This window comes from Armigeres subalbatus, chromosome 1 (genome assembly GCF_024139115.2).
Source record: "Armigeres subalbatus isolate Guangzhou_Male chromosome 1, GZ_Asu_2, whole genome shotgun sequence".
NCBI classification, from domain to species: Eukaryota; Metazoa; Arthropoda; class Insecta; order Diptera; family Culicidae; genus Armigeres; species Armigeres subalbatus.
This window is the reverse complement of record NC_085139.1, coordinates 179,844,501-179,868,275: the sequence shown is the minus strand read 5'-3', so window position 1 is coordinate 179,868,275 and position 23,775 is coordinate 179,844,501. Positions and strand designations below refer to the sequence as shown.

At 41.6% G+C, this 23,775-nt stretch overlaps 2 protein-coding genes across 3 annotated transcripts in view; one reads left to right on the top strand and one right to left on the bottom strand.

Annotated features, from left to right (window-relative positions):
- Positions 1 to 23,775, bottom strand: part of LOC134205565 (probable serine/threonine-protein kinase DDB_G0282963) — a 599,905-nt gene that overhangs the window by 243,616 nt on the left and 332,514 nt on the right. The gene's annotated exons all lie outside the window — the stretch shown is intronic.
- On the top strand, positions 2,509 to 3,693 carry LOC134206791 (uncharacterized). The gene has a single exon (XM_062682513.1). The coding sequence runs from the start codon at positions 2,509 to 2,511 to the stop codon at positions 3,691 to 3,693; it is 1,185 nt and encodes a 394-aa protein (XP_062538497.1).

The following is a 23,775-nucleotide window of genomic DNA, read 5'->3' as shown; positions in this document are numbered from 1 at the left end:
CCAGTGCGCCATGGGAAGGGGGCGAAATCTAATCAAATAAATGAAAATCTTCCTTGTGCTGCCGTCTACATTGTTGTGTCAAACCATTGATGCAGGATGATATATGACACAGTTTTTACCCATAACCTTCATGGCATGCAGAATTATTTCTTTTGTCCCGGTTTTTTTTTCTTTGCACAATCCCTGCACATTTTTATCATCATGCTGCATAACAATAGAATTGTGGAACAATTTAGCAAATCCTCTTACCGAACAAAAACCAAAACACACCGACTACTGGCGTTAGTGTGTCACACGTCCACTTGCATTATTTTTCAAACTTTTTCCCTCCCACAGGAAAAGAAGGACCAAACTCAGCTTAAAATGTCCAATCCGGAGGAATGGGCACTTCAAAAAAGTGATGCGCATTAGAAAACAAAAAGATTTATCTATATAGAACGCTTGACAAAAGTTGTTTGTCTGGAGTTTTTTGGTCTTCCTTGCCTTTGTATCATTTGTGGTACCTAACTAAACCATGATTGAATGCTGTTGCTCACCTGTTTGAGACAGTTTCTCCTCGAAAATAATAGAAAATCTAATACAATTCTTGCAGATAGGATCATAAGGGTGTAACTGTATTGATTGGGTTCTCTTTATCGATTTTTTCTTTGGTTAATAAACTCAATTGAATGAAAATTTGCAATCATGGTTATTGTTTCTGTTGCAAGCTGTAATTATCCTTTATCACCCCGAACCTTAGGATATATGGTAAACTGTTGGAATTTGCTGCATTGACAAAAAAAAACATCTATGAAGAGATCGATCAATGCAGTATCGCTTCTATGACCCTAAGCGCGAGAATTAGATGTTTATTTTTTTTTATTAAAACTGAATATTGTAAGAAATGATGGAAATAAGTCATGCTTTCATAGTATTCTCTATGAAGCATGACTAATACTTTTGTCTGTAAGTGTATATACGACACATAACAAACTGAGCTTTCGCACTCGTTGTGGAGGTTTGCTCTTCATCGCGACGCACAATTGAAAGAAAAACCGTAACCGGACGGGCTTCCATCAGAAAAATACACAAACAGAAAATAAAATAATTTAATTACGGACCATTCTTGAAGCTGCATTCAGTGGCAGCCAAGTTTTGTTTATCTTGTGGAATTCTTTTTTGTTCGGATGTTTTGTTTGTCTTTTTCTCGTCCATCCTGACGTATACTGCTGTGCAGTGCAGTTGCGGGTACAACAGGTCCACCTGACCACCGTCAGTTTAATGTGTAGCTCAAATTGAGATTGGTTTTGTATCCGTAGGATACATGCTTCTGAAATGAATGCTGGACAGCCATCGTGTTTGCTTGAGGTTATAATGATATCGCGATAAATAACTCTTGACGAAGTATTCCAGTTTTGTGTTCTAACGAAGTTGAATTTTTTTTCTCTTTTTTCGTGATTTTTTCCACTGGGCCATCCGAACATAGAAGTCTAACCTATCTACTTATGCAACACTGAAGAGAAAGGAGATAGTATCCTATGATACCACTTCACTAGGACTAGGGATGCTAGACTTTGGTCTTGAATTCAGATGTCATTCACATTACAGACATTATACAGACTTTTGATTGAAGTTGCAGACTTTTACAGACATTCAGTTTCCTGTTTGGTAGAATCCTGTTTGGCTTTCCAATTAAACCATTTTGGGTTTTCATACAAAATCGTTATAGGATTTCGTACGGAATACGGTTTCCCAACGATATAATTTTGGAATTCCGAGCGGAGCCTTTTAGGCATCTGAACGGGATCCCTTTGGGTTCCAAACAGAATCTTTTTAGAATTCCAAACGGAAAGATTCTTCGATTACTTTCGGAAACCTGAAAAGATTCCATTCTGAAGCCCAAAATGATCCCGTTCGACAGCCCATTAGGTGCACAAAAGATATCCGTGCGTACGGATTTCCGTACAGAATTATGTGATCTTCCGAACGTAATCCTATCTGGCTTTACTAACGGAATCCTTCGAGTATCAGAACGAAATTCTTTTGGGCTTTTGAAAGGAATTACTCTGGACTTCCCAAAAAAATCCTTTTCATCAGTTCGCTCTGGGACACGACTCAGAACAGTCGTCTAACTGAGATCGAGGAAATTCACATTTGTGTGCAGTTTTTTTTCCGCTTCGCTGAAGTTAAAGGGAGCGAACTAAACACAGTTTATCTTTATTTGAGGGGACAATAGTGAACTATTGATCTGTGCGCGTGAGATCCACATTACTCTCTTCTCTTCCGAATCATCCCACTGGACATAAGCTACTGCTACCCGATATTGAGAGTCGGGTGAATAGAGATGGCCTCAGGGTCATCTCTGCTGGTTGAGGGGAACCCCTTTCCCCCTGACATCAATCGAAGAAAAGCATGGAACGATGGGAAGGAAACAACATCGGTAACTGTTGACGGAAGCTATGCTGGTCGAAGACAACCTGAATGGATGGATCCAATTAATGGAGAGTTATCGATACTCCTGATCTCCTGATGAAACCAGCTAAAGAGAACGACGTGCTACCCGACAACCCGTTTTTCATACGCAAATCTATCGAAGCTGCAGTAGGTACCATCGAAGACGCCCGACCAGAAGCTAGAGGAACGCGGTACGTGTTGAAAGTTCGACAAAAGCGGCAAATTGAAAAACTGCTCGCCTTAAAACAGCTTATTGATGGAACAGCGATCTGTATCGAGCTACACGGAACACTAAATATCAGGAAATGTATAGTATCGTGTCAATATGGATTGAACCTTCCCGACGACGAACTGACATCGCTTCTAGGAAGTCAACGTGTAATTGAAGTACGTCGCTTCACCAAACGAGATCCGAAGGATAAAAAGACGTTTATCCCTACTAATACTATGGTACTGACAATTCAAGGAACAACAATCCCTGATTTTCTTTATTTCGGATATGTAAGGGTCAGAACTCGACCCTATTATCCAGCACCTCTACAATGCACTAGGTGTCACAGATTTGGTCATTCCAAAAAGTTCTGTACGGAAAAGGAAATATGTGCGGATTGCTCTTCGGAGCATGCTGAATCTACACCTTGCGTAGCTGATCCCCTCTGCGTAAACTGTAGCGGGCCCCACAGCTCAAGATCAAGGGATTGTCCGGTTAAACTCGCCGAGGCTAAAATTGTTAAAATTAAAGTTGATCAAGATGTATCGTACGGCGAAGCTAGAAAAAGACACCAAGCGACAATAGAAAGTAATGACCAGGAGCCAGCAATGAGCTCGAGTCCATCCATCAAGGATCTACTGAAAAAACTAGACGAGAAAGATCAAGAAAACGCCAAGTTAAGGATGCTTTTGCAGAATCTAATCAAAGAAGTTGCAGATCTAAAGAAAAATAATCATCCATCTGTATTAGCTACAACAGAAATACCAGAACAGCTTACAATGGACACATCAGAAGAGCAGAAAGTCTCCAAACGACAACGAAGCAAAGATATATCACCGACTGTCCTGCAAGGTAATGGAAGAAATTCACCCCCCTTAAAGAAGTCTTCCAGCGCAACATCCCAGGTAAATCCACAATCCGCTCCCAACAACGAAGAAGAAATCAAACACACGAAGAAAAACCAAAAGAAACATAGTCACAGCCACTCCAAATTTTGCATTTCTCCCGATCATCAAAACGGGTCCAATTGGTCAGATCCAAATATCTAACAAACATCAGAATTCGGCCAATTTCCTACTTCTCCTACCATCATTCAATTCCAAAGATAACAACTCGATCACTGACGCTTTGGCCTCTACCCTCTGAATAGTATTAACACGGGCCGACATCAATTTATCACTAATCCCACACAAAACCAGTAAAAACAACCACAATGCAATGAAATTTACGCGGCTACCGTGCAAGACGATCAGAATTGCAAATCTTAGCCCAATCTCATCAACCCGATGTCATTTGTCTTCAAGAAACTCTCTGTCAACCAAAATGTCCTACTTTCTCAAATAATTACGATTACTACTGTTTACACCCAACACAAATAACCGGTTGGGGCGGAGTAGCAATTGCAGTGTCCAAAAGTATACCTCATTTAAGAATCCCCATAACTACAAGCCTCCAAGCAATTGCCGTAAGAGTGTCTTCGCCTTGCGAACGAACATACGTATCCCTGTATATTCCACCTTCTCACGATAACAACACCTTAAAAGATGAACTTCGAGAACTTATTCCTCAGTTACCTAAACCTTTCGTCATAATGGGTGATTTAAACGCGCATTGTGAAATTTGGGGAGGACTTTCCACAGATTTGCGTGGGAAAACTCTAGTAAGTATCATAGGTGAATATGAATTGACAATTTGGAATGATGATTCCATGACATTTTACTGTCCAGCCAATGGAAATCAATCAGCTGTGGATTTGACGCTGTCGTCTGATCCAATGAGAAATCTTAGCTGGCATGTGGATGATGATTTACATGGCAGTAATCATTTCCCAATTTTCTTGTCCCCTATCAAAAACTTAACTTCCTGTCATATTGCTACCCCTAAATGGATTTTTCAAAAAGCGGATTGGGTCGAATTTCAAAATAGAATAGAATTAATGATAGATCCAAACATAACTTATACCCCTGATGCTCTAACACATTTGATATCAGACATAGCCTTTTCATGTATCCCGCGATCATCTGGACACACAGGTCACAAACGTGTAGCCTGGTGGAGTAATGAAGTATCAACAGCAATCAAAAGTCGTCGCAAAGCTCTAAGATCTCTCCGCCGTTTGGAAAAATCCGACCCTCGGATTCAAGAATCCCTGCTAAATTTTCGGAGGGAACGCAACAATGCTCGCAAAGTAATAAAAGATGCCAAAGAACAAAGCTGGAAGACATTTGTGGAGGGTGTTAACATACACTCCTCGTCTTCAGAATTATGGAGACGAGTAAATAGTTTACAAGGTAAAATTTCGAACACTAAAACCGTTATTAAAATTAATGGAAGTACTATGGACGAGCCTATTGCGGTATCAGAGGCTTTAGCCGACCATTACGCTAAGGTATCCAGCCTAGAATCAACTTTTAACGAAAACACAGTTGATACCCTGATTCAATCGGAGGAACAAACTATGAACATTAAATACAATCAAGACATTACTCTTAGGGAGTTAGACTGGGCATTACAAAAATGTACAAGCAAAAGCTCTGGGTCAGATGATATAGGGTATCCTCTGCTAAAGCATTTACCAGTATCAGGAAAATTAGCATTACTACGTTGCTACAATCAAGTTTGGGATACAGGTTTGATCCCAAGTAAGTGGAAGGAATCTATAATTATACCTATTCTCAAAAAGAATAGAAGAGAGGGGTCTCCAGAGGATTACCGCCCCATCTCGTTAATAAACTGTATAGCAAAAGTGATGGAAAGAATCATTAACAGAAGACTGATAAGCCATTTCGAAAATGAAAACCTTCTGGATCCCCGGCAATACGCTTTTAGAGCAGGACTAGGAACGGACGTATATTTCTCCGAATTAGAAGAATTTTTGGACAATCCAATAAAAGAAAATCAGCATTGCGAATTACTATCGATAGACATATCTAAAGCTTATGATACCGTTAATAGAGAAATTTTGCTCAATAATTTGACGAAGATGAATATTTCTGGTCGAATGTACGAGTATATCAAAAACTTCTTAAGCGACCGCACTTTCAAGGTACGTGTAGGATCCGTATTTTCAACTACTCGATCAACAGCTCGGGGTGTCCCTCAAGGGTCCACATTATCGGTTACATTATTTCTGTGTGCGATCAATCCACTTTTTAGTTCAATGCCTTCAAATGTTCAAATGTTAATTTACGCGGATGACATAATCATCGTAGCATATGGAAAACAAAGGAAACGTCTTAGAGCCAAAATACAACACGCTGCTGAAAAAGCCATTGAATGGCTTTCATCCACTGGTTTCAAAGTCGAAGTTCCCAAATGCCAACTGCTTCATACATGTTCAAATCGTCGCCATCGCGGACCAGTACCTAGTATCAAAATAGAAAACAACGTGATTCCATCTGTCAAACAATTAAAAATATTAGGATTGACTATTGATAGTAAATTCAATTTCATGAAGCACGCTGCAGAACGAAAAAGCTCTACTACAAAAGTATTAAACATCATCAAAATTTTGGGGGGAAGAGTAAGAGCATCTCGTGACACTCTGATAAGAATTGTTAAAACTTTAGTAATACCTCGTTTATTCTATGCATTTTCCATTTCTAGTAGAAGAAAAGATACGGTACTACCAATCATCAAACCTATTTACAACAAGGCTATCCGCTTTGCTTCAGGAGCTTTTTACACCAGCCCTTCAGTAGCAATTTGCTGCGAATCAGGTCAACTCCCTTTTGAATACCTCGCCTTATCAATGGAATCACATACTGCCATAAGAATGATGGAAATGGGTCGTACAGACCAAGACCTAGTTTTGATACGAAGGGCGAAGACCTCGTATGAATCCATAACTGGTCAAATTTTTCCAAAAATTGTCGCATTGTTCCGCTGGGGTCAACAAAATTGGGACTGCGAATTACCAAAAACAGACTGGTCGTTGGCCAACAAAATTAGGGCTGGAGCCAATCCCCTCAAAGCCCAATCATGTTTCAAAGAACTATTACAGAATAAATACCGATCATTCTGTAAAATCTATACAGACGGATCAAAAAGTGAGCACAAAACTGCATATGGAATCTATTCAGCTGATTTTAAAATAAAAGGAAGAATAAATGACCAGTGTTCGGTTTTTTCAGCTGAAGTAATGGCTATCAAGCAAGCTATATTGAATTCTCCAAACCAAACAAGAAGTGTGATTTTCACGGACAGTGCTAGTTGTATAAGAGCTTTGGAAAGTGGACATTCGAAACATCCATGGATTCAGGAGTGTGAAGAAGAAATCAAAACTAAAGACATTATCTTCGTTTGGGTGCCTGGACATGTTGGAATACACGGCAACGAAAATGCTGATAGATTGGCTAACGAGGGCAGATTATGCAATACGATATACGACGAAATTCCTGGTCCAGACGCAAAGAAATTTATCGAAAAATCTATTTGGAAAGCTTGGCAGCATGAATGGAATTCTGCTAGTCCAGGCACACAATTAAATACTATAAAGGAAAAAGTTACCCAATGGACAGATCGGAGGGACCAGTATGAGCAAAAAGTTTTAACAAGGATCAGGATAGGCCACACACGAGTAACACACGATTACCTGTTGATTCCCTATTCTGACTTCCCTTCTTGCACGGCTTGCACGGCACATTCTATTAGATTGTACGAAACATAACAAAATCAGGCAAACTATGGCTATAACTGGAACATTGAAACACATCTTACAGAATGACGAAAAAAGTGAGGATAGAGTAATACGTTTTGTTAAAGCAATAGATTTAACCAAATTATTGTAATATTTGTGTATAAAAAGTTCAATAAAGAATGACGCGAATGACCCATGTGGTTAAAACGTCTAAAATTTAAAAAAAAAAAAAAAAAAATCCTTTTGGACTTCTAAACGGAATTTTGAACAAAATCATTCCAGAATTCCGAACGGAATACTTTTGGTCTTCCGAACGGAATCCTTTTGGACTTTCAAAAGAAATACTTTCGGACTTTCGATTGGAGCGTTCTAGGCTTCTCTGAACGTAATCTTTTTTTTTGCTTCTGGACAAGGAATCGATTAGAATACTTATGGGATTTCCTACCGATGCTCTAAAAGGATTTTGTTCGGAAGCGCAAAAGGAATCGATTCGAAAACCCAGAAGAGTTCCTTCCGAAAGAGCTCCGTTGAGACCTAAAAAAAGTTCTTTCTCTGAATATCCGAAAAAAAAAAATTGGGATTCTGGAAGGAATTCTATTATATTTCTGAATGAAATTCTTTTGGGCTTCCGAACGGAACCTTGTTGGGCTTCTGAACGAAATTATTTAGGACTTTACTTTTGAACGGATTTCCTTTAGACTTTCGAAAAGGATACTTTTGGATTTCCGAGTGCAGCCATATGGGCTTCTCAATGGATTTTTTCTCTGTCTCTGTACTAGGGATATTCTTTTGGGATTTTGTTCAAAAACGCAAAAAGACTTCCATTCGGAAGCCCAAAAAAAAAATCAAAAGACCAAGGGTTCTCCGTTTGTAAACTCTAAAGATGTCCGTTCCGTTCTATGAGGTTTCAAACGGATTTATTTCTTCTTTGGCTCTCCTCCGAACCAAACCCTTTTGGACTTTCCAACAAATTTTTAGTTAGAAAATTGCGTAAATATTATCAATTTCTGCTAACGGAACGACATACATATTTATAAAAACATTATACAGATTTTTGTAGAGGAATACCTTCACTTGTCATAAGACGAGATATTATTATCCCATTTAATTCCACCAAAGCACGTATTTCGTAGTGGCTCGTACCGTTACAACAAAGAGCGGTCTTTGTTGTAACAGTGTAGCGAGGGCAGAAGAGAAAAGAATCCACCCCAGAAAAAAAGACAACACGAAGAGAGTGTGATAGCTGCAGCGCAGGATCAGATGGATAGAAACGATATGCGGAGGTTTTACGCAACTGTCAATGGCGCGCGGCATAAGACTGCGCCAGTGCCCGCCATGTGCAATGACTGAGAGGTAAATTTGCTGACAGACAAGACTATGGCGGCAGCCAGGTGGAAGGAGCACTTCGAAGACTTGTTGAACGGTGAACATGAAGGTGTATAAAGGAGCAGGATGGCCATAGTCGGCGATGGTCAAGCTGTGGAACCACCAACGCTGGACGCGGTTAAGAAAGCTCTAAACGAGCTGAAAAACAGTAAAGCTGCTGGGAAGGACAAGATCCCGGTCGAGCTTCTCAAACACGGAAGCGAGCAGCTGCATCAATCAATCCACTACATTATCCAGAAAATATGGGAGGATGAAGAACTGCCTGCCGGCTGGTTGGATGGCCTCATATGCCCAATCTATAAGAAAGAGCACAGGCTAGAGTGTGCCAATTACAGAGGGATCACCTTTCTGAACTCGGCGTACAAAATACTGTCGCGTATCCTGTTTAACACACTGAGACCGCTTGAGGAGTCCTTCGTTGGCGAATACCAGGCGATCAGATGTTTAGCCTGCGGATGAACCTTAATAAATTCCGGGAGTACAACTTGCAGACTCACCATCTGTTCATTGATTTCAAAGCAGCGTAAAAAGAAATGAGCTGTGGCAGATAATGTCCGAACATGGTTTTCCGGCGAAACTGATTAGACTGATACGTGCAACGCTGGATGGCTCGAAATCAAGTATTGGGATTGCAGACGATGTGTCAACCTCGTTTGTGACCTTAGACGGATTGAAGCAGAGTGATGCCCTTTCGAATTTGTTATTCAACATTGCACTCGAAGGCGCTATTAGGAGATCTGGCGTGCAGAGGAACGGCACTATCATCACACGGTCGCATATGCTCCTGGGCTTTGCAGACGACATCGACCTTATTGGAATCGATCGCAGAGCAGTAGTGAAGGCGTTTGCCACTGAAGAGGGAGATGGCGAGGATAGGCTTAACCATTAACTCTGCCAAGACAAAGTACATGGTGGCAGGTAGAGATAGAGGAAGACCTAGTGGTGTTGGTGCTGAGGTAGTGCTTGATGGGGATGTGTTTGAAGATTAATGAAGAATTTGTTAACCTTGGAACGCTTGTGACATGTGACAATGACGTTTCCCGCTGCACGCGGTGGAATCGGACCTGGTGACCCTGAACATTTGGGGAAACTTCATGGATCGGACCTGGGGAACTAAAAGTTCGGAGGAACATCGCCCAAGACCGACGATTATGGAGCTCTACAATACGCCAGGCATAGGTGTATCGACGCTGTAGCCAACCAGGTATCCAGGTAGGTATTGTTGGAATGTCACAATTATATATTTGGAGGGAAGGTCAGTGAATGGTTTAGCCCTGTTAAATTGTTATCTACGTTTTGTGCCGTCTTGGAAAAATTAAATGTCTTAAGGGGTCGTTCAATAATGATGTCACAGGTTTTAGGGGGAGGGGTCTAAGATTTTGTGACAGTGCATATACTAGGTATACAAGAATGCGTGACAGAGGGGGGAGATGGGGTCTAGAAATCTCAAAAAGTAGTGGACGTCATATTTGAATCATCCCTAATGTGAAATAAATGTCTGTCTCCACTACCTTAGTGTTTGAGTGATGTTTATTTTGCGTTTAGTAGGCTAATGGTTGCTGTCTTTATTGTATAGGGTAAGTGTACCGGTTTTGGCCACCTTGGTGCCTTATTTGGCCAACCTTGGAAAATGCATATTTTCTAAGAAATATCGATCAGTTTCAACAGTGAAAAAGCATGAGAGATATATTTCCTGTTAGAGCTAATAACACACTCGAAAATTGCTTTATTTTTGGAATTTTGCGAGAAACTGGCCAATTTAGGAAATTTGCCAAAACTGGTACAGTTCCTTTATAGATTATTGGTTTCATCTGTGTTTACTCCGATCATAGTTTACTAGATTTACATATTTATTTATTTACTAGCAGACCCGACGAACTTCGTTTCGCCTAAAATTGTTTTTTTCTCTGATTAGTTCTCGAGTTATGCAGGAACCTATGCTTCATTTGTATGGGAGCCCCCCTTTCCAAATGGGGGAGGGGTCTCGAACCATCTTAAAAACCTTCCCCGGCCCTAAAACCATTCGCATTCAAATTTTCACGCCGATCGTTTCAGTAGTTTCCGAGTCTATAAGGGTCAGACAGACAGAAATTTATTTTCATGTATATAGATTTATTAAATTTTTTTTTTTATTCGTTTATTTATTTATTTAGGCCGATACAAATATTTAAACACTATTTTGTCTCCCCCCTTTTCGGATTTTTGGCCAGAAAATAATATTTTGAGGGGGCAAGAATTCAGATAATATTCAGATAATTTTGAGGATTTTCAAAACATTCTTTAACAAATCCGAGGATTTTTTTTTATTTATTTTTTCATTTTAATATTTATTTTTTATTATCCCCCCTTGACCTTTCGGAGACCAGTAGGACCAAATGTCAAATAAATATTTGTAACGGCCTTATTTATTTATTTTTTTTTTTATTTTTTTTTATTTATTCATTTATTTATTTACGGATTTTTTGCCCAAAAATAATATTATGAAGGGGCAACAAAATAAAATTTGGATAATTTTGAGAGTTTTCAAAACATTCTCTTACAAATCCGAGGAGTTTTTTTGTTTTTTTTTATTGAATATTCACTTTTTATTATCCCCTCCCCTCGTCACCTCTTGACTTTCCGGAGACCAATAGGACAAAATGTTAATAAAATATTTGCAACGGCCTTATTTATTTAATAATTAATTAATTAATTAAATAATGAATTGATTATTTAATTAATTAATTTATTTATTTATGTATTTATTAATTTATTAATTGATTAATTAATTAATTAATTAATTTATGCGCCAACGCGTGATTGGGTGGCAGCCAATCAACGCAAGGATGTGCAAGCTGAGGATTAAATGCCGTTTCTTCAACTATAGCATCATCAACATCAACGTGCACTGCCCACACGAAGGGAGACCCGACGACGAGAAAGAAGCGTTCTATGCACAGGTGGAGCAGACATACGATGGATGCCCACTGCGGGACGTCAAAATCGTCATCGGTGACATGAACGCACAGGTAGGAAGGGAGGAAATGTATCGACCGATCATCGGACCGGACAGTCTGCACACCGTATCGAATGACAACGCCCAACGATGCATAAACTTCGCAGCCTCCCACGGAATGGTAGTCCGAAGCACCTTCTTTCCCCGCAAAAATATCCACAAGGCCACATGGAGATCACCTAACCAAGAAACGGAAAACCAAATCGACCACGTTCTAATCGACGGTAAATTCTTCTCCGACATCACGAACGTACGCACTTACCGCAGTGCGAATATTGAATCCGACCACTACCTCGTCGCAGTATGTCTGCGCTCAAAACTCTCGACGGTGATCAACACGCGTCGGAGTCGTCCGCCACGGCTTAACATTGGGCAGCTACAAGACGGTAGACTAGCCCAAGACTACGCGCAGCAGCTGGAAGTGGCACTCCCAACGGAAGAGCAGCTAGGCGCAGCATCTCTTGAAGATGGCTGGAGAGATATTCGATCCGCCATTGGAAGCACCGCAACCGCTGCACTAGGCACGGTGGCTCCGGATCAGAGAAACGACTGGTATGACGGCGAATGTGAGCAGTTAGTTGAGGAGAAGAATGCAGCATGGGCGAGATTGCTGCAACACCGCACGAGGGCGAACGAGGCACGATACAATCGGGCGCGGAACAGACAAAACTCGATTTTCCGGAGGAAAAAGCGCCAGCAGGAAGATCGAGACCGTGAAGAGACGGAGAAACTGTACCGCGCTAATAACGCACGAAAGTTCTATGAGGAGTTGAACCGTTCATGTAAGGGCCACGTGCCACAGCCCGATATGTGTAAGGACATAAACGGGAACCTTCTTACGAACGAGCGTGAGGTGATCCAAAGGTGGCGGCAGCACTACGAAGAGCACCTGAATGGCGATATGGCAGACAACGGTGGCGGTATGGTAATGAACCTAGGAGCACGCGCGCAGGACATGCGACTTCCGGCTCCGGATCTCCAGGAAATCCAGGAGGAGATCGGCCGGCTGAAAAACAACAAAGCCCCTGGAGTTGACCAACTACCAGGAGAGCTGTTTAAACACGGTGGTGAAGCACTGGCTAGAGCGCTGCACTGGGTGATTATAGAAGTGGATGGAAGGTGTCGTGTGTCCCATCTACAAAAAGGGCGATAAGCTGGATTGTAGCAACTACCGCGCAATCACATTGCTGAACGCCGCCTACAAGGTGCTCTCCCAAATTTTATGCCGTCGACTAACACCAATTGCAAGAGAGTTCGTGGGGCAGTACCAGGCGGGATTTATGGGTGAACGCTCTACCACAGACCAGGTGTTCGCCATACGTCAGGTATTGCAGAAATGCCGCGAATACAACGTGCCCACACATCATCTATTTATCGACTTCAAAGCCGCATATGATACAATCGATCGGGACCAGCTATGGCAGCTAATGCACGAAAACGGATTTCCGGATAAACTGCTACGGTTGATCAAGGCGACGATGGATCGGGTGATGTGCGTAGTTCGAGTTTCAGGGGCATTCTCGAGTCCCTTCGAAACCCGTAGAGAGTTACGGCAAGGTGATGGTCTTTCGTGTCTGCTATTCAACATCGCTTTGGAGGGAGTAATACGGAGGGCAGGGATTGACACGAGTGGTACGATTTTCACGAAGTCCGTCCAGTTATTTGGTTTCGCCGACGACATTGATATCATGGCACGTAACTTTGAGAGGATGGAGGAAGCCTACATCAGACTGAAAAGCGAAGCTAAACGGATTGGACTAGTCATCAACACGTCGAAGACGAAGTACATGATAGGAAGAGGCTCAAGAGAGGTCAATGTGAGCCACCCACCACGAGTTTCTATCGGTGGTGACGAAATCGAGGTGGTTGAAGAATTCGTGTACTTGGGCTCACTGGTGACCGTCGATAACGATACCAGCAGAGAAATTCGGAGACGCATAGTGGCTGGAAATCGTACGTACTTTGGACTCCGCAAGACGCTCCGATCGAATAGAGTTCGCCGCCGTACCAAACTGACTATCTACAAAACGCTTATAAGAGACCGGTAGTTCTCTACGGACACGAGACCTGGACGATGCTCGTGGAGGACCAACGCGCACTGGGAGTTTTCGAAAGGAAAGTGTTGCGTACCATCTATGGTGGGGTGCAGATGGCGGACGGTACGTGGAGGAGGCGAATGAACCACGAGTTGCATCAGCTGTTGGGAGAACCATCCATCGTTCACACCGTGAAAATCGGAAGACTGCGGTGGGCCGGGCACGTAGCCAGAATGTCGGACAGTAATCCGGTGAAAATGGTTCTCGACAACGATCCGACGGGAACAAGAAGGCGAGGTGCACAGCGGGCAAGGTGGATCGATCAGGTGGAGGACGACTTGCGGACCCTCCGCAGACGGCGTTGTTGGCGAAGTGCAGCCATGAACCGAGCTGAATGGAGAAGTCTTTTATGTGCAGCACAGGCCACTCCGGCCTTAGTCTGATGATAAATAAAAATGAAAACATGGAGAGGTCTACTAATCACTGCGTATGAACGGATTTGATGAGAAATACATGTACATAACATTAAAGGCATATTTATTTTTATCTAAATCCGTGAATTAGTAAAGGCACAGAGAAACAGACATCTCACTTAGAACAAAATGCAATGAAAATCATCATCGCGGAAACATTATTGCCCAATGCTCAATTCACTGAGTGTGGACAATCGGCAACTAGATGGCGGTAGTGCGCAAGCGTCAAACACAAGCAAAATCGATTGAAACGCCATCGGTGGCCGATTGACCGCTTACAAAAAATTGAAAAAGGTAAACGGTGAAACATGTGTTGAGTGAGACGTGTGTTTCTCTGTGGTAAAGTGTTTGCTGATCCATCACAAGGTTCTGATTAACCAAAATGAGTGGATCAATAATTGGAATTATTCCGAACCGTTCATCAAAAAGATACGTTTTGCCCATCTTGATTGCCAATTGGACAAGCATTGAAATGCTCAAAAGCATAAACCATTGCCTAGAAGAGTAAACTTTATGAGGTAATAAAATCATCGAAATAATCTCATCATCTCAAATTCGCCCATTCAATACATGCTAGAAAATTTGAAAAGTACGTCAATTCTAATGAGTGGCTTAGTTTTGTTTGAGGAAATGTAGCTAACATACACTTGGAAAAGCTGCTAATTTTCTTATCCAATTATTATGTAATTTGCTATACAATTCTCATGTTATGGACGGGAGGTTTTTGAACACCACGATACGTTTTATTTAGTAATAAAAATAATGTGGGTACTTGCGTGCACAACAAACCCGGAGTCGGAGTGTGACATAGATGAATACCATATTTCAAATTCCATATAATCCTCGATGGCTTTATAAAATTGGATTTAATACCTGCAAATAGAAAAAAAGAAAACAACAAATTAGCATAATTTCATTATGTGTCGTAAGCTAGAGAAACATTCCAATAAACGATTAAACTAGAAGCATATAATTCTTGTAATTTGTTATTTTCTCCCATTGACCTACAAATTGACCCATTCAATTGGTAATGAGTCATTTCGTTTGAAGTTATCCCATTACACACAAGCATTTCGCCCAAGCGAACCCCATCCATCACCAGCATTGGTAAGTCGATAATGGTTCACTTGATACTGTTTCTGGAGCAAACGTGCTGGGAAATTGTCCCAAGAATAACTACTGACACACAACAGAACCCAGCAATTTCTTCCACTGTGCAGACACATATTCCCTTTCCTGCACCTGTTCGATTCTTCAGTAAGCATAAATAAATCAGATTCCTCGCCAGTATTGGCATGGTTCTACCGAAGCCCATTCGACTACTGCCTGCCCGCCTGTATGGAAACGTAAGATAAACAGCCCTATGTTCAAAGCACAAACAATCCTGCAGTTCGTCGGTGTAGTTTTCCTTTGAACTGAATGTTCTCCTCCCGGGGCCGCCCGACAGGTTGATGGTGTGTGCTTCATTGGCTGTTCTGTTCTTTGTAAAAAAAATAAAACAACTTTCTCACTATCACTGTGCGAGTCCTGCCGACCGTTCGAGTGAGTGTTTGGGGGTTCAAACGAAACAGTAAATGCAACGGCCCAGACCGGCTGTAAGTCTATTCCCAGCGGTCATGTTTCAGGGATTGCTCGTTGCTTGGAGACTGGCTTCATTCAAGGCACACCATAAACTGTGTTGTGGTTAGAGTTTATTCGGATTTTTTTTTCCATTCTCGAACTTTTTGCCATGGTTGAATCCTGGTATCAATTATTCTCTGCTTCCAGGAGTGCATTGAGTTGCCTCAGTGGGTTGACTCACAATAGAATGTAGGACGGAAATGAAAATTTCATTAGGAGAGTGAGATCAAATACCGATTAACTGAGTGTATCATGTCCGATTGGAATAATTCAAAGCCTGAACGGGCTACCTACTCGAGACTCGAGTGGTTCCGCAAAGATGCAGGGAGCAACAGTATACACACAGGGGCCACTTTCAATCAACCCCCAAAACAGGATGTGGCATCAAAGTAATCCCCTGGAGGAGATTGAAAATTTTCCCAATATTTAACCTCGAAACGGAATCGAACCCTTCTGACTGTACCTCCCATCGACGTACCTTCTGCAACTTTCTGCAGAATTTTAAATGCATTCCAGAGGATATAGATATAGAAAGCGTTACATGAGATCCTGGGAAGGATTTATTGCAATACAATGATTTATGGCTCCCAGTAATGAAGGTCAGGAATTGGTTTTTGATTTTTCCTTCTTTTAGCAGAATATCGAACAAGCTGTAGATATAAACAGAAATATGGGAAAACTGCCTGATATGTCAGTAGGGATGTGATGGGTAACCTTAATTCCCAAGGTTTGAGAAAAGACAACTGAAAAATCCAAGGTTCAAAAATGATGTAGTTGAAAAGATCCAGAAGACAATAAGTGGTTTATTTTTAGATAGTATTAGTTATTGCTGACTGTGAATAAAATAGAACTGCAAGTCGATTATGCAAATGGAGCAGTTATGGCTGCTGGCGAAAAAATATCACATTAATTTTCCAGGTCATATGTATACGCAACATAAGCTATGAGTTTCTGGAGGCTCTCACCAAAAATTCGAAAATTGCCTTCACAATTCTAACCTTTGTGTACTCCAGAATATATCAGCAGAAACAACGCCGTATTATTCCAGTGCCCTCTAAATAATACTCTTGTGGTTTTCTTTTCGCCATAATTTACAAACCAACCATTCTAAATGGTGATGCAAATTTTGTGAGGTGCTTCTTTATTTGTTCCGATCATGTATTGCTTTCTATCAGCTTACCGCCAAACTGCGTTACGTTTACCCACAACTCGAAAACTGCACCTAGAAGACTATCGCACGATGATTTTACGTCTCTAAGTTTCTCGGAGCTGAATGCCTTCTCAAAATTTATGTTCGATTCACGCGACGGTCAGTTCCAGTGGGAACATCTTTTTTTATGACTAACTCGAAATTAACCAAACGACTTAATTAATATCAATAATTACCCAATGTTGAGCAGTTGAACTGAATTCTTCAATTGCTGCATAGTCAGAATGATGAAACCAGGTTTTTTATTCCACTTCGCGTTCATATTGGCAATGGAAAAGTTTGTTCATGTTGACTTATTACTTTCAAATCTTTGTGAAACTGTTCAGAATCCAAATAAATTATACCTCGCTTTTTCAGAGACACCAATCTCAACAAAGAAGCAACGAACAACTGTCAGTTTTTTATTTTGGCTTTGCTGCGTCGCAGCAAGCTAAGATTTTTTTTTTAATCTTTATTATAGTGATTTTTTCAGTGTGAGAAGTTCATCACTTCAAAGAATAAAAAGATGACAGCTGCTTGTTACTTTGGTATTGATAGTGGTGCACTTGAAAATGCAAGGTGAAATCGTTGGATTCCGAAAAGTTCGTCCTTAATTTGAGAAATCATCGACTACTAGCAACACCACGCAACTCTTTGCTTGCCTGCGTCTGTCAAACCGCCCAATTAAAATCGGCCTTTTTTGACAGGCAAATGGTTTCAAAAAGGGGCAGTTAATAGCCAAACCTGTTGATTTTGAACTTCTGCTGGGTAACCGTGCACTGATGTGTTAACCTGATTGACTTCTCTAGCAGCACAGTTCCGACTGATTTGGTTACAGTAACTTTTATGCGACTTGATTTGGACATATATAAGTCACAATAACTCGTCCATGACAAGTATACTGCTTGGGTTCCAGGTTATGGCTGGATAGCTAACACATGATTTGCTAAGTGGCTTCATCTCACCAATATGCTAACGGATCGATTCGCTAGGGGCTGGTTTACGAGTGTCAAAAATCAAGACTCTCCTCCACCGGGAGGAAAATTTCTTGATAGGATACACAGGCACGGGCACAATGAAGCATGGTATAAGCACATTATTTGCTTTGTTAAGGCTACCTTACACCTCGAGAAAATTTTCCCGAGGTGTCAAGTAGCCTTAAGCTACGATATTTTCTCAACACCGGAACTGGAAGAAAAATACTTAGAAAATCACCATAATTCCACAAATCAAATTTTATTTCTGTTTATATTTATATTTGAATCATTTGTTTGAGAAACTGCATAAGTCCATTTTACACAATTTCGAGAAAACAACAAAAAACTGTTTTTGAACAAATTGGCACCGAACCTTTCGATTTCTTCGATACAGATCAATAGTTTTTGGCAAAACTCAACACCCTGGTGCACTTTCAGTGAAAAAACTGCAAGCAGAACTCCATAATTGCTCTTCAAAGTGCGTGGACATATATAGTAGTAATTTTCACAAAAAAAGTCGTGTGTGGGTGAAATGGACATGTTAAGAAATTAAACTTAAACAATGAATTAGGTTGATGAATTGCATGCATAGGCTAAGCATCTGTAAAATGTGCCTCTTGAAATCAAAAAATGTTGGATAATAATTGACAAATTGGTAAGGGAACGTTCACAAATTTCGTAGCGCTTAAGGGGAGGAGGGGGGTTGTTTGAGGGAAGTGTGACGATCTATACAAAATTTCCATGTGTTTCATACAAAAAGTGTGACATAAAGTGGAGGGAGGGGGGGGGCTGTTTGGAAATGATCATGTTTTGCGTTACGTAATTAATGGATCTTTCCTAACTTACAATGATTTTAATAAAAAAGCATGTTTCTTCAATAAAAGTCACTTAAAAATTCCATTGGTCTGAACAAAACTTGGAAATTCGAATTTCCTAATGAATGCTTGGCGTTTTCGGAGGTAAACAATACAAACTTTAAAATCTAGACCAACATTTGAAAAGGGCGTAACAGCCAAAATTTGATCTCTCCAGTATTTTGTCTATGTATATGCTATGTATTTAGATAAGGAATCCGAAGTAATAATTTTTGGCTGTTACGCCCTTTTCAAATGTTGGTCTAGAAATATAAAATATCGGTGAAAAAATGTATGTGCTTCATATGATCCATATTAGCCACACCAGAACGTGTCCGTTTTACCCCACCATGATGCAACTTCTTTAAAAAGTATAAAAAATCGAATTTTGAGATAAATCATCAATTTAACCCGTACACAATCTTTGAATAGACTAAATTCGAGGAACATGCGTATTTTTTTTTTTCCGATGTCTGTTTCAAAAGCTTAAATACTGCACATCAAAAATTACACCACCATGGCGTTTTAGCTATAGTTTACAATAAATCATTTATAAGCAAAACAGTTTTCATTATTTGAATGTAGTAAAACATGTTGAACTCATAATTTGAAACAAGCAATAAGATCCACTTGATATAGTGCCGAATTTGTAACAATTTAGCACAAAAGGGGGCCCCTGGCATTGCGCGGCCGGTAATAAAGCTAATCAGTTCAGTGTGTGTTTTCTCTTGTGATTTGACCAAGTATGTGCAGTGCTCTATAGTTGTGTGTTGATTTTACGATTGATCGTATTTCGAATAGCAAACAAAACTGTCGCGTGATCCGAGATATTTAGTTTTGATCTGTACGGTTCGCGTTTTTATTTGTATTTCATATAATCCCCTCCCTTAGATCGCATCACTTACCAAAGTGAATCCAGATCAGTACTGGAAAAGGTTGTGATCGTCATAAGACAGAGAGAAAAGCGCCTTTTTCTATTTCAAGCGACCAAATGAAAGAATCGTGGGTACTTTGATCAATTTCGCATGAAAGGCAGCCATGAAAGAATGTAGTGCTTTATTCTGAAATTAATATTTCTAAATTAATTCAATAGTTATGTACATGCGGAGAATAGTGACTAGTCGATTAATTAATCATGTTCATTTAATTTACCGAGTTGAAAATAGTAATAAACACAAAATTAAAGCAGATATTGCACACTTTCATGCCCTGTCACGGGACACAGATTTTTTGAGATTTTTTGTAACATTCATCCTTTGCGTTTCTATAAATATTGAAAGGGGCAGATATGTAAACATCGTGTGACATCTCTCATTGAAAATGAGAAATTCCAATACTGATCCAGATAAAATATCCTGTGCAACTAACACAATACCACATCCCGTGACAATCGTGGAGATGCAGAGGTGTTCTCGGTCTCTAGTAGCAACGAGAGTCGGACTAACAATCCTACCTTTCCTATATGACCGTAAGGACGTGGCCGGCGCCGTTATTGACTTTAAATACGTGAGCTTCTGAAACGTGTACATTGAGAATGGATAGCATATCCCATGCTCCATTCACATGGTTCTCTGTACAATTTCACAAGTTCCAGTCAATCACGGAGTAGCAACTACGAATTGTACGGTCATAATGCTCATGCATTTAGCACAAAAGGGGGCCCCTTTCCGTTTTACCTACCCTGTCCGTTTTACCCCCACCTCCCTTTTGTAGATTACCGACACTCACAGCTTCTGCAAAAGGGGCATTGGTGATCTCTAACCTATGAAAATTATCTGCTGGATTCCTTTCTGGCCATCAAGTGCGAGTATAGAACAAGATGAAGTCCCTCCGAGGCACTTCACATCCTCGTCGTTGATGATGAGGTTTCTGTACACTTTCCGTTTAAAGACAAGCCTCCCGCAATTCAAAACTGAATGCACTCACGTTTTCAAGAGAACCCCTTTCAAAACGAAAGCAAACGCACAACTGTCATTTTTATTATTCCACACAATATGGCGTCCCTCGTAATACCCCCACAGAGTGAGGGAACGAGTGTATGGCTGAGCACACAAGTAAGCCTCGCATGGGACGCATGGTCGGTAGTGTTAGAATGACTGAAGTCTGGTGAGGCCTGGCAGGAGTGTCGGGGGCAGATACCTCTGCGGCACCTCAGAATTAGGGGACACGAAAGTCTCGCTATGCCTGTCAGGAGTGTCGGGGGGTTGATGCTTCTGAGACGTGTAAGGTAAGTGGTGAAACTCCGTTACAGGACGGGGTGACCACCACACTGAGGACTATCTGGGGTACGAACTACTAACAGGGGGGTATCTCCTGCAAGATACCCATACGGTGTCCCTGTTGGGTGTCAAAGTCCGGGTAGGTGAGTGTTAGGCACGCGTGACGTGCCGGGTGTTCCACGCCCAAACGATGCACAGGAGGTGCACAAAGTGGATACAAATGGGAGATGGGGGTATTACAACCCCCACGGAGTGAGAGACTGAATGTCAAGAGAGTGGTGCAAATGATAGGGACTGAATATATGAGCGAGCACACAAGTAAGCCTCGTATGGTACATGTAGTCAGAGTGACTGCTTAGGCAGTAGTGTGATCCGACTGCCAGTGACGGATTGAGTGAATTCTCGCTAGGCTTGGCAGGGGTGTCGGGGAGTCAGATACCTCTGCGGCACCTCAGAATTAGGGTACACGAAAGTTTCGCTATGACTGGCAGGAGTGTCAGAGGGTTGATGCTTCTGCGGCACTTCATAAATAGGAGACATGAAAGGGTCTACCTCGTAGGTGAGGTAGGGGCGGCATAGGAGCCACCAACCTAGGTTCGCCTCCGCCTTAAGCAACCAACGACCTCACCTTGACTTCGTCACCAAGAACCTCCTGGACCAACTTTTTATAAGTTTCATTGTGCGCCACGTTTCAGTATTGAGATCGGTTCTTCTGCCTTATTACGTCTGACGCTTAGCACGTCCTCTCCCAGTAACGAAAGTCTTTTGGCGCCTCGTATCGAATTAAAGCCTGCATGGTGAATATTTTGAAGCCACGCTAGTTTCAAACTGTGAAAAAAATAGACCGAAAAGAACAGTAAACTAATTATAAAACGATGTGAAACTTGCATATCCGAATACTTGGAACGCCACTATCTCTAAAATGATGTGCCCCATTTCTAAATGATCTAGCCTTTAAGGCGTTCGGCGTACTTTTCTTTGTCGGTTTTATCCAACAAAGTCTCCCCTCTGTCCTTTTCTTTGCGGGACGGGATGAGTTCAACTTACACTTTGCCCTACTGACTAGCTGCCAGAGATTTTTGATCCGTTTTGGCGTCCTCTAGAAGCCCGGTGACTCGCGTCAGTTTGGTGACTTTCTCCTTATTCTTAAGCCGATAAATCCCCTTCTCGAGCCGACATCTCTCAGGCTTCACTGCACCACGTTACGTACCGTCCATTTGGCTTTGTGATCCATCCCGTCTCTGGATTACTGCCTGAGGTGTTTCAGGTTTGGTGCAGTTTGTTCCCCGTTAGCCTGCAAGGCAAAGACAATCGTTGTTCCTCCAAGGATGGGAAAGGCCTCGGTCTAAGCACCTTTGAATTTGAAAAACTTCTCGTTGCTGGTTCAAAAAAAAAACTTCACTTTTACAGGGCGTGGTGTGTATGACTTACGCTTCACCCTACTGACTAGATGCCAGAAATTTTCAATCCGTTTTGGCGTCCTCTAGAAGCCCGGCGACTCGCGTCGGTTTGATCCCTTTCGTTCTTTTGTTAAGCCGAGAAGTCCCCATCTCGAGTCGACACCTCTCGGGCTGCACTGCACCACGTTCCGCACCGTTTAAATATGTTTGGATGGACTGTTTGGACTTCACAGCTTTACCGTCGCTCGTCATTTGGCTTTGCGATCCACTTCGTCTCCGGATTTCTTCCTGAGATGTCTCAGGTTTGGCGCAGTTTGTTTCCCATTAGCATGCAAGGCGAAGACAATCACCTCTTGGGTCATCGTTGCTTGTCCAAGGAAGAAGAAGGCTTCGGTCTGAACACCTTTGTCGGCCTTTTCGCTTCCAGTTACCAGCCTGCTGAATAGCCTGTCGGATCACCAGAAGGTTTTGCTTCAGATCCTTACTGATGTCCATCCGCGCGCTCGTAAACTCGATTATATCGTCGTGCTGCTCGATGACCTTTCGAATCCCGGGTAGTGCCCCACTGAGCGTATTGATAGTCAGGCTATTGTATATCCTCGCCGAGGAAACGCGAGTGCTGCGAGTGGCAACTACTAGCTACTCCACTCTCCACCCTATTAGGAGAAGTTCTCATCAATCCCTTCCTCGCGAAGGACCAACCTAAACCGTGGGATGGAAGACAGCCAGGCCATTAGCCCATTCGCCGGTTCAAGTCGGTGTGACTTGGCTTCAATTTGAGAGTAGAATGACTCGCCTGTGAGCCCGCGCTTTCACAATTAAACAATATCCAAAACACGGTCCGTTTGCACGCAGCCAAAACCATAATTAAGACTTAGCTGGCATCAGTCTCAATGCGCTTCTAGGTCGTAGTCCTTTCAGCAGGCCAGTTATCATTTCCAGTGGGCACTACGTGGAGGCGAACTACACCACAATTCGGCACTACCTGCCTTTCGCTCGTACCCGTGTGCTCCCAAAACAACATCTCCATGCTTGACGGCGACATTTCCTAATTCATGTATGTTTTTTATTTATCAAGAAACTGTTGATAACTGGCCGACTTCCATCAAAGCGAGTATCATGTCAACATTTTCCTATACATTCCCTTATTGACCGTGGGCGATTAGTCATCCTCATACTAAATTTATGTGCAAATATAGTTTAAATAGGCATTTTTAAGTTGAAATCCAGGGTCACAGAAAATGTTAGGTAATGAATGTTTTCAACTATTTATTGATAATCTGGATGATTTCTAATTATATTTTTTAGGTTGAAATCGCTTCGCCTCTGATCACTTCTGACAT